Source organism: Xenopus laevis, chromosome 6S, assembly GCF_017654675.1.
Source record: "Xenopus laevis strain J_2021 chromosome 6S, Xenopus_laevis_v10.1, whole genome shotgun sequence".
Lineage (NCBI taxonomy): Eukaryota > Metazoa > Chordata > Amphibia > Anura > Pipidae > Xenopus > Xenopus laevis.
Window position 1 is genome coordinate 95,521,126 of NC_054382.1, and position 12,319 is coordinate 95,533,444.

Below are 12,319 nucleotides of genomic sequence, written 5' to 3' on the forward strand. Positions count from 1 at the left end.
TCATTATCTTTTCCTGCAGTGATCTTACTAGCATGTCTGGGGTTAATATGATCATTGTCTATTTTCTGCAGATGGTTGAGGTTCTGTGGTGGGCCCTCAGTCAGACACTTAGTCAGCTACTTTACAAAATATAGTGCTCCGTGCTTGGCAAAGTGTATCCCCTCCTTTATCGGCGAAATTTCAAAGTACGTGTAGAATTTACTAATCACTATCGCTTGATACCAAGAGAAACACCACTTCAGACGGAAGCGCTCCACATACTGAGATGCTCAGCAACCAAGTACCGGCATCCACCTTCCGGCTCCAAGATCCAGTGCTCCTGACCTAAGGATCGTTTTCAGCGATATTTTACATGCACCCGTCGTAGATCTAAGGGGTAAGCAGGGACTGTATAGCGCAGTCTTACAACTACACCTACTATACTGCACTATCGAAAGTATCAGGGGATACTTTTTTTCTTTTCAGATTTTGGGACGGCTACACTGTTGCTTTTAGCACACCTCTCCTGTTTGAATCTTTAACTACACACGTGGATTAGTGGATCCACACACTAGAGGTGCTGCTCAGTCATTTTTAGGAACTAAGCGCGGTCTCTTCACTACTTTATACACAGACTTCTTTTTATATAGTTTCTTCTGGTGTAGAACTTCACCCTTTGAAATCTATTGTGTAGTGCATACACAATGTGCTTATTTTGTTACACAACATTTGATACAACCCTGGACCACTCACTACAATTGCTCTTTCCAGGAAGAGTAAGAGAATTTTCACAATGACTAGGGAAACTTTTTCACTTCAGAAAATGTATCAAACTGTAAAAAAAGCATAAAAGTATGACAGCAATACAGCAGAGATCTATGTATAGAAGTACTATACCTGTAGCTCTGTTTGAAAGAAGAATTTCTGCGGACACTGGGCACAATCATAGATCTTGTCCTCCTGTCCATGGGCCGAGAAAATGTGTTGCTGCAGCTTGTTTGCCTGTACAAAAACTAGAACAGAGAGCCTTCATTACAAAGATGCTTTGCAACCTATGTTATTAAGCTTTCCAACTTTTCTTTTCTAGTGGGCCTATTATATGATACAGGCATGGGACCTGTTAACCAGAATGCTTAGGACCTGGAGTTTTCTTGATAACAGGTCTTTTTGTAATTCGGCTTTCAATACCTTTAGATTACTAAAAACATTTAAAAACTATTTATACCCGATAGGATTTTTTGTTTCCAAATAGGATTAATTGCTGTAACTCTTAGTTGGGATCCAGTACAATGTACCATTTTCCCATTGCAAAGAAAAAAGAAAATATTTTTTTAAAAATTTGAATAAAATGGAATTCATGGGAGATGGACTTCCTGTAATTCAGCGATTTCTGGATAACGGGTTTGCAGGTTACAGATACCAAATGTTAGTAGACAAGTTCATAATAAGAGCATCTTTAGGCTTCATTGAGTCATTGTACTTGGATAAATTGCCTTAATTATAGAGTGTAAAAAATGTCTGGGATAGAAGAACACCGCCTACCCCAACCTTTAAAAGTTTGTTTAAAGCAATTTTTTCTTTCATCAGAGTGAGCATAACAATGAAGCCATAGCTTATTCACCAACTTATTATTCAACAACTTTTATTTATGAGAAAAATCACCTGAAAGATTTCTGCAAGCTTGGTTTTTAGGGTAGGACCACACGGACGTTTTCGGCGTGATCCGACGCGATGTGACAAAACGCATGTGACGGAAATAAGGTAAGCGAATGCATTGTCGGATGAAGTCGCAGCGTTGATTCGACGCGACATGACTGTTGGATGCAGACGCTGCATGCTGTGGCTGCATCCGACAGTCATGTCGCGTCGGGTCAACGCTGCAACTTCATCCAACATTTTTCTCTCTTACCTTATTTCTGTTGCATGCATTTTGTTGCAGCGCGTCGGATCGCGCCAAAAACATCCGTGCAGTCCTACCCTAAGGTTACAGGGTTTCCCTTACTGCAGAGAGGTATTGGGGCAGTCCAGATCTCTACACTAGCTGCATTTGACATAAAGTTTATTTCTTATTAAACTCCGTTTTTCTTTTAATTAAAAGCTGTAACTGTTGAACTCAGTGTTGGTACCATTGTATCAGTTATAGGAGTTATTGCTACCCTTAAGGAGAAGTCAACTTCTTCAACTTAGGGGCATTTGCCAGGGGGGAGGAGGGCAACACAGGGGAGGGACTTTAGCGCTGAAGGGGTTGACTTCTCCTAAAGAGTAGCAATAACTCCTATAACTGATACAATGGTAACAACTTTAGGGCATTTGCCCGGGGGGGGAAGGTAGGACAGGGGGGAGGGGGGGCGATTTTAGCACCAAAGGGGTTTAGTTCTCCTTTAAACTGCCAGTCCTCCATAGCATGTTCAATATTCACTATTATGTATACTATTATGTATATAAGAGTAGTGAAACGTCTTCAATGATTACTCAGCAAATTGTTTTAGATTTACCTATACTAGATATACCAAGACCTGGATGAATGAAAATCTTCTCATATATAAACTGACCTATGGGTAGAACAAGACATTTAACAACAATATCTTCTAGTAAAATAATAGAAAGTGTGTGTGTATATATATATATATATATATATATATATATATATATATATATATATATATATATATATATATATATATATATATATATATATATATATATATTATATATATTTTTTTTTTTAATCAACTACTGTACAGTTCAACATTTGTAACTTTTCATACATACATCAGTATCTTATTGTGAAAGTTCCTATTACAAACAAAGATTCTAGTTTTGGGAGCAAAGACTGAAATGTGTAACTTTGTTGCTTGCTGCTGAAAACTAAAGAAACATCTTTCTGAAGACCCAAACTATGAAACCTAGCAGCCGTATCAGTAAACAAGAGGGATGTCAGATGTAAAACTGTTGAGGGACGGCATCCAGCAGATACTTCAGGGCGTGCATTGAAAAAGGGAAATCGGTATGTTCTTTTTGGGCACTTTCAGATCAGCGAGGCCTACATAGAGGAACCAAGGTTTTCAATAATACAAACGTTCAATTTTAATGACTACAAAACAAGGCCCTAAGAATGTGTAACGGTTTACCTGGGAGACAGACTATTAATAATTAAATTGTATATGCCAGAGGCAGTATTTGGGTTGGCAGCACTGACTTCTGATGTTTGCTTGGTGCACTGTGACCTACAAAAAATAAAGTTAGAATAGTGCAATATTTATCCATATAGGCAAGGGAGGATTGATTGAGGATGCTGGCATTTTGCTTGCGCTCCAGTCTTATCATTATAGCTCCACTAATTTGCAGGCCAGCTGAAAAAAGTTAGGAAGTTACTTTAGTGACTCATGCATTTTAATCCCATTTGCTCATTAGGTTATGACCACTGATCTCATAAGAAAATTCAACATAATTGCATTATTTCAAGTTGAGATTTGATTTTTCTAAGTGTTTTTTTATGTGTTAACCCGTGCCTAGCAAGAAATTGATGGAAATGCATCTCTTCTGACTTTTTTGTGAAATAACTGCCTGGTACTGCAAATAAAAAATATATATAACGGATCCACACAACCATTGCTGAGAGTTTAGGCATCTGCTGCTGAATATCCCAACCAACTTCCCCCTGACTGGGAATACTTATAGGTGTAGTTTCTCTTGCAGAAACATGTAGGTTCTAGATCATAACATGACTGATAGGGAGCAATTATACTCAAAGTGCTCATTTGCTAATAGGTACCTATGTACCATGTTTAAATAAAGGTAACATTTTTGAATACAGCACACAAAGAGGTTAGTAGTGGCCAGTTTACGTACTGTAACTTGAAACAGATTTCACGGATTTGTTGGCAACAATACAAACTATATTCAGAAACATAGAATACTGTATGTTGTCAAAAAAGAACAGATTGGTTTATCTTGTCTGCCCAAAAATGCTTCCTTTTATTCTCTACTACTAACAACCTTTCTGTAAGCAGATTGTGATAGCACTTGAGGTTGGGGAAATTGCTACAGCCCACCCAAATGCTGTGCTCTGTGTGTTCTGATAAACACTATGATTACTGATTATAGTTCATGTATATAATGAATAATGAGGTTCCTATTGCAAATATAAGGAAATTACAATCATCAATGAGTTCTTTGACCGCATAAACGTATGAGGCCGAAGGCCAAGTGCCTTTATACAGATAACAAAACTCAGAGGAAAATTTTAATATCCTCATCTTACAACAGGGGTACATTTTTTTAAAGGAAAACTATACCCCTAAAATGAACACTTAAGCAACAGATAGTTCATATCATATTAAGTGGCATATTAAAGAATCTTACCAAACTGGAATATATATTTAAGTAAATCTTGCCCTTTTACATCTCTTGCCTTGAACCACCATTTCGTGATGGTCTCTGTGCTGCCTCAGAGATCACCTGACCAGAAATACTACAACTCTAACTGTAACATGAAGAAGTGTGGAAGCAAAAGACACAACTCTGTCTGTTAATGGGCTCATGTGACCTAACAAGTATGGTTTGTTGGTATGTTTGTGAGTACAGTGAATCCTACGATCCCAGGGGGCGGCCCTTATTTTTTAAAATGGCAATTTTCTATTTATGATTACCCAATGGCACATACTACTAGAAAAGTATATTATTATGAAAATGGTTTATTTACATGAAGCAGGGGTTTACATATGAGCTGTTTTATGCAATATCTTTTTATAGAGACCTACATTGTTTGGGGGGTATAGTTTTCCTTTAAAAAAAGTTTAGTCAGTTATAACTGATGACTAAACCCCATTTTTAAGGATATAATTTAAACGGAATTCATGGCTCTTGTGTATGATCTGGTAATACTGGATGGACAAGTGGCTAAAAGCTGCTTATCCATTTGCTAATTACAGCTGTTTGCCTAATGTGCACAATCTCATAATAAAACTCCCACCCCCATATGTAAAACATGTCACTCTCATGTAAAGTTGTGTGTAACATGTGTATGCAGTTTAAATTACTGTCAGTTCCAGTTTATCCCCATACAGTTTAATTACCTTCGCATTGAGGTGTATAATGTTGGTTAAATTCACTATAAACAGTGCATACAACCAGGATCTTTACAATTATGACAAAAGGAGATGCTTTTGTCTGCAATTTTTTTGTTGTAAAAAATTTAAATCTTCCATACTGGCTCCCACCAGCCTCTAAAGGTATATACCTACCATGTTGTATTAGGACAGTTCTATTATTAGCATCCCACATAAAAGATATGCATTAGCAAAACTGCTATACTTAACTCTAATTAAAAATGCTGATTTTCAAAGGATTGGCTCCTTTCAAAATAGATGCCATGGGGTCATAATAACACCCTGCATGTGCCCTTTTCTCCTCCATAAACAACAGTAAATGGCAGCATCCAGTACAATGAGGCAGCCACTTGCAAAAAAGCCCCTCAGTAGCTTATTATAGCTGATCAATAGCTACATCAATATTGGCAACGGATTTCAGGCCTTCTGCAGTATTAGAGAATCGACATATTGGATAGAAAGTTATACTGCTATGCAGAAGATGACTTTCATTCAACCGAGTACAGATCGCTAGGGATACCTACATGATTCTTTTGTGAGCAGTGCTGTATTGACTGACAGACTTCAGACGATCTCATTATGCTTTTATGCACTATACTATAGAGAGATATCTATATATACTCATGTGACACATGCACTGTCTTACCTATATGCTCAAACATAAATGAGTAAATACACAAACTGAAACCTATAAAAGTAGCATTAAAATAAGGAATGGGGTGTGCTGGACTTTTCCAGGGTTGTTCAGTCTGTGACCCAACAGCAATCATTGAAGATGGTCAAGGGTGATGAAGCTTAAAAACTGGAGGTCCCCAGGTTAGATCATTATTCTTCAGCTTCAAAATTTATATCACATAGAATAAAGTATTTTGTATGATATGTTGTTTCTGTCGTACAGAGAAAGCTGTTTCCTTCAGGTGAGAGGATATTCTCCACTAGATGTCACTGTTAGAGCACCACTAATGTTAGCTATCACGTTGTCTGATAATAATAGTACTAATGAAGCGTAACGCCATCAACATTTAAAAGAATTTGTATTTTTTTGTACTTTTTTTAACTTGAGAAAACAAAATATGCAACTTAATATAGTGAGAAAAGGCAATGGTTGCTAAAGGCCGACGTGAAGTGGGAGAATTTCTACAGTATGTATAGAATGATGTGACTTTGGATTAGTGATGCCAAACCCCCTGAATCCTTTGCGAAAGATTCCGCCAAACACTGAACTGTATCTGAATCCTAATTTGCATATGCAAATTAGAGGTGGGAAGGGGAAAATATTTTGCAAATTAGGGTCCGGATTCGGTTCAGCCGGGCAGAAGGATTCTCTGAATCCTGCTGAAAAAGCCCGAATCCCAAAACTGAAACCCGGATTCGGTGTATCCCTACTTTGGATGTATACCCCAAATAGCCATATGCTAAACCAGCCCTGTTCGAATTCTCACATACTGTATACTGGGATGACTATTGTCATTGCATATGTTGATAGCCACATTATAATAAAATAATGATTTTATAAAACAAAGTCTATAAAGCCTTTGCCCCTACATTTGACAGGCCTCATATTAGGCAGCCCTGTGCTAAACTGGTATGGCTAGCAATACTGCTGTGACCAAAGAAACATTTTCAGATGCTAATAGAGAAATTTATCAGAAGTCTTTGAGAATTGCAATTATATACTTTTTTTTTCTCCAAAACAAATCAGTCAATCAGTCATCCTCAAAACCTACTGCACTTAATGTTGCCACCTTTTCTGGAAAAAAATACCGGCCTTCCTATATTCTTTCCATTTTTCCCTATTAATTACATTGGCATCAAACATCATTTTTATCGACCAGGCTGGTAAAATACCAGCCAGGTGCAACCCTAACTGCACTATTTATTGGAACATTAGATTGTAAGCTCTCTAGAGCCAGAATGGCCCATCTGTAAGGAGCACTTAGCAGTATTATAGCTATTTGCTAAAATAAAAATAATATTATGAGCATTAAGATGGTTGTTTGTTTGCTGTGTACTGGTGCAGGAATGATATGATTTTGTTTGTGGGTTTCTTTTTTACTTCTCCCTAATAAGAGTTGGATTTAAAAATGTTGTAAAAGGCACTGTGATAATTGGTATATGATTAAGCCACTTGAGCAAAAAAATGTCCTACTGACCCTCTCTGCACTGGCATTTACTTCTCTGACCTATGAATAAAGCTGCCTGGGTTTAGTACCAAATCATTACCGCTATGGCTTATTTTAAAGTCATCCATTTTGTGATGTAATTTTGCTTCCTATGCCTAATATTAGTGGTCCTGCTATTGTGCTGCAGCTTTGGCTGTTGGGAAATGGAGAGCGACAACCTGATTTTTTTAGTTATTATTTTGATTTGCTTAGTGATTTCACAATGATTTTTCAGCGTTTTTAGATTTGGAACCCCAGACTTTCTGTTAAACTGCCAGTCACTGTAATGCATTACTAAGGTTAGTGAATGGGATGTTGGCGTAAAAATGAATGCTGTCAAAATTAATTGCTAAGCAGACTAGTGGTAGATAATACATCATTTACTTTTTTTTGCCTTAACATTTTTTTACTGTCAGTCATGTGAAACGATAACAGCCCTCCCAAGATTTGCCTGCTATTTTTGTTGTCCTTCCTTTACAGCAATAGCATGACCATACATATAAAAATATTACTCTTTGTTGGGTCTCTCATTGGGTCTCTCATTGTTTTAATAGAAAAAGAGGTGAAAGATACCAAAGGTTAGATAATCTGTAGTTTCTGTAAATCAGAAAAAAAAATTAAAGTTGTTTCCATCTAGACATTGCATGGGAAATTGTGTGTTCATGGCATTCCCTATTTTGAGTTCCACTGCTGAGGTATGTATTACTCCCTGGAAATGTCTTAGGTTTTAAAATAAATTCAAGCTGTACCTTTAGGCAGAACTATGCTACAGTCCAAATATTAATTGTTAGGCCAGTGTACACGTATGGCAAGGAATATCACATTAACAGGGATTTAGAACAAGTCTTCATGGACAATGGCCTAAAATGGAAGTGGGCCCCTGGAAACTGATTAAAATGGGTGGTAAAGTGAACAATTAATAGATTATTTAACATGCCATTTAACACTTAGCTTTCTCTGTTGTTCCCATTTTTGAGGGATGCTCAGTGTGATAGTAGGGGTGCAAGGCACCAGTAGACATTTCCAAATGTGGAGGAGATGGAGGAGAAGTACTGCACTGGGGGGGACCCAGAACATAGAAATTAGGACTGAGAGATAGTGATGGGCAAATGTATTTGCCAGGCATCGATTCATGGTGAATTTCCACATTTAGCGCAAATGTTTTAGCAAAACTGCGGTGAAAATTCACCGGCGGCAAAATTCGCAGCGACAAAAAAATCGTCAGAATTGTCGCGCATGAAAAATTGTTGCGCATAAAAATTATTTGTATAACCATTGACTTTAATGCATTTGGACAAAATTATTGCGTTTCAAAATTATTTTGACGCACATTAACTTCAGAGCGTTTCGCAAACTTTTTGCTGTTTCGTGAATTTTTTTTACAGTTTCACAAATTTTTCGTCAAAGCGAAATGGGACAGATTGCCTACTGAGAGACAAAAGAAAGTAGCATAGCAGCCCTATGTAATAAGCCTAGCCTATTTTAATTATGTGCTATAATTTCCCTGAGCAAAAACAGAAATACCTGTAAATTTCAGCTTTATAAATGCAGATAGGGTCAATATGTTCGTCACTATCTTATTTACCTGTAAAGCAGACAGGGCACTTAAATGTGCCTCCCATTCCTTCAAAGCTATGCTCAATCAGATGGCACTGAAGCTTGGCTGGAGAGTCAAATGTTTGGCTGCACAGTTTACACTCATGGTTCAGACCTTCATCTGGTGAGGGAGAAAAAGATAGAGAAATGTTTAGATGAGAAATATACTTGAAATATATTCTATTATACAACATGTTCAGTTGCCTTAATGACGAAATCTAGAAAATACTGCACGTCTCTACATAACTTCTGCTTTATACATTGCCACCAAAATGATCTAAATTTCAAAGAGCGAATGAAACTGCACTCATACCTCTTGAAGAAATAAATGTGACATTAAATGACAGAGATTTACTAGTTTTAAATATTACTCCCCAGCACAGCGTAATAGATTTGATATGGCTTAATGCCACTGAGTGAATAAATGAAATGACATAACGGAGTAGCTAATTCTTGGCAAGAAGCAAATAGACATTTAAAAAAGGAAGAATTCTTAACCATTGGAATAAAAATACAATTTCAGAGACAAAGTACATGATATAAGAATAAATAAGTATCATTCACCTTTTTTTTTTTTAATTTGCAACCCTATTTAAAGCTCTATGCTGCCAGGGGTAACTATTTTACAATAATATTAACTGCTGGCGATCAGAGTGAAGTAGTTAATCTCACTGTAAATACTTGGCAAAACAATTTAATAGCCTTGCCACCAATATGTTGTTTTAACTACCGTAGCGTACATGACACAAATGTTGTAAACATAATGGTATCAGCCTCATCAAGCTGTCTTTTTTCACTAAGCTGTATTGCTTTGCCTTCTTTATTTGTAACTAAAGATGAAATAATTTGTTGGCAGCTATTGATGTTCACTATATACAAATCAAATCTTTCAAATGAGGTCTGTAATTAGGAAAACACATCGAGCGTTGCTATATTTCCTCTGTCTGACTAGACGGCACCATAGAGCTAGAACAGATCTCTTCCTAGCAAAACCCATGGAAACACTTCTTAAAATAGACAAATTTACGCAAGGTTTCCATGTGTATTGGCCAACATGGGGCTTCCAGTCTTCATCGTAAATTATAAAGTGCGGACATGTAATTTTGAGATGCACTTCAGATTGCCTAGAGAGCAGAGTGGATGAAAACATGTATCATGTATAGACATATGTAAGGAAAAACACCCTGACCCACAGTGGATGTTTTCCACCTATAAAATATAAATGCTGCTCTGCACCTTGAGCTACTCTCTGTCCAATTGTTTATCATCAAAGGCTTGCATAAGTATCAAAATATCTAACATACTAATTCCTAAGATAACAGTAAAGAATCATCTTTCAGTTATACATCTCAGAACCCAATGCTATCCACAGCCGCTAGAGGGCTGCAAGTTGGACATTCCTGAGACTGAAAATACAACATTTCATCTTTTTTTCTTTTGTTCTAATCTGATTATGAAAGTGTTCGAATATATTGTAGTTCAATGATTCTTAATTCAAATCAATGAAAGACATGCTGCAAAGATATATATATATATATATATATATATATATATATATATATATTGGCAATCGCAGAGTCATAGCCCCGCCCCCCACATCACAGTCGGGCCACTCTGTGTCCAGGCCCCACCCCCTATGCATCACAGCCCACCCCCTTATGTCACAGCCCCGCCCCCTGCCCGATCTCCAGCAGGCTAAAAGTTGGAATCCCTATATACAGGGCCTAGTGGAATGCTTCAGCCACCTCTTGTAACTTTAAGAGCCAAACTTCCGGGTTTTAACACGGAAATTTGGCTCTGCTAGTGCAGAGAGTGCCATTGCGCTTGATGCACTAGCGATACTGCCCCTTTAGACCCGCTCCGACGCTAATTTTTAAGCGTGGAGCGGGAGAGGAGTGGGGCGGCAGCAGCCTCAGAATCTGCGCTGAGTACAGATATGGGCTCTGTTATCTGGAAACCAGAAAGCTCCAAATAAGGGAAAGGCAGTCTCCCATAGACTCCCTTTTCTCCAAATAATCCAGTTTATTCAAAATGATTTCATTTTTCTCTGTAATGATAAAACTGTACCTTATACTTGATCCAAACTAAGATATAATTAATCTTTATTGGAAGCAAAACTAACTATTGGGTTTATTTAAAGTTTAAATTATTTTCTAGTGGACTAAAGGTATAAAGATCCAAGTTTACGGAAAGATCCCTTATCCAGAAAACCCCAGGTCCCAAGCATTCTGTATAATAGGTCCCACGCCTGTAGTTTCTCCTGTACTAAATAAAATTGTGCTAATTGTGTCCAACCAAACATCTCACTGACTAGTCTTTTGCCTGGGACTTTCCTACAGAATAAAATGTTTCTTGGGATATTTATATGAACTGGCTGGGATGCTCCAGAATATCATCAGTAGAGCAAGCTAATAGAAGTATCTAGTGTCATTTCTCAACCTCCATGGACTGCGTCGCCAATGTAATGGTCGTGCAATAAACTCACACAGAGAGAAAAAACGAAAAGGTAAGTAATGCATAGGCAGCAATGCATCTGAGTGAGTTTAAAGGAATAGATAGGCTGTGCAAAATAAAAAATGTTTCTAATATAGTTATTTAGCCAAAAGTGTAATATATAAAGGCTGGAGTGAACAGATATCTAATAAAACAGCCAGAATTCAACTTCCTGCTTTTCAGCTCTATAACTCTAGTTAGTCAGCGACTTGAAGGGGGGCCACATGGTACATTTCTGTTCAGTGAGTTTGCAATTGATCCTCAGCATTCAGCTCAGATTCAAAAGCAACAGATATGACCCATGTGGCCCCCCCTCAAGTCTCTGATTGGTTACTGCCTGGTAGCCAGGGTAACCAGTCAGTGTAAACCAAGAGAGCTGAAAAGCAGGAAGTAGTGTTCTGACTGACAAGTTATACATCAAATAACTCCAGCCTTTATACATTACATTTTTGGCTAACTAACTATATTAGAAACATTTTTTATTTTGCACAGCCTATCTATTTACCCAGTTTTTATTTTTACACTGAACAATTCCTTTAATGTCCCACCTTCCTGTATATGTGATGTAAAATGTAAACACCTCCTCATACGTGTACTTGTATATCACCCAGTGAAGTCAATAAAAAGCTGCAGTCTCACATTCTACCGGTATTTTAAGCAACTCCATAATAAGACATTCTTAAAAGCACTTTTTAAATCTGCAAATTAAAAAGAACATCACATCTGCATTGTTTCTGTCAGGGCTGCTTAGGGCATTAAATACAACTACAGCAATTAGACACTGCTAGATGGTAGCATGCTTCCTAGGAAAACACAGTGTCAATTGTGAAGGTCGCCCTTAAAATTAGTTTTTCTTTGCCCAGTATTAGGCATTGCCAGCTGAATGTAAACAAACACAGATGTTTAGAGGGGTGGGCAGGGTGCCAGAGGTTTTCTCCTAAAGGTGTCTTGTGCTGATAGCCCGGGCACTTTCATGAT

At 37.5% G+C, this 12,319-nt stretch overlaps 1 protein-coding gene across 5 annotated transcripts in view; it reads right to left on the minus strand.

Annotated features, from left to right (window-relative positions):
• znf521.S (zinc finger protein 521 S homeolog) overlaps window positions 1-12,319 on the minus strand; it is a 211,135-nt gene that overhangs the window by 22,964 nt on the left and 175,852 nt on the right. For all 5 annotated transcript variants that reach the window (XM_041567127.1, XM_041567126.1, XM_041567129.1 and 2 more), the window contains 2 exon segments: window positions 8,838-8,969; window positions 877-992 (listed from right to left, as the gene is read on the minus strand). In XM_041567127.1, coding sequence (XP_041423061.1) covers window positions 877-992; window positions 8,838-8,969 — 248 coding nt within the window.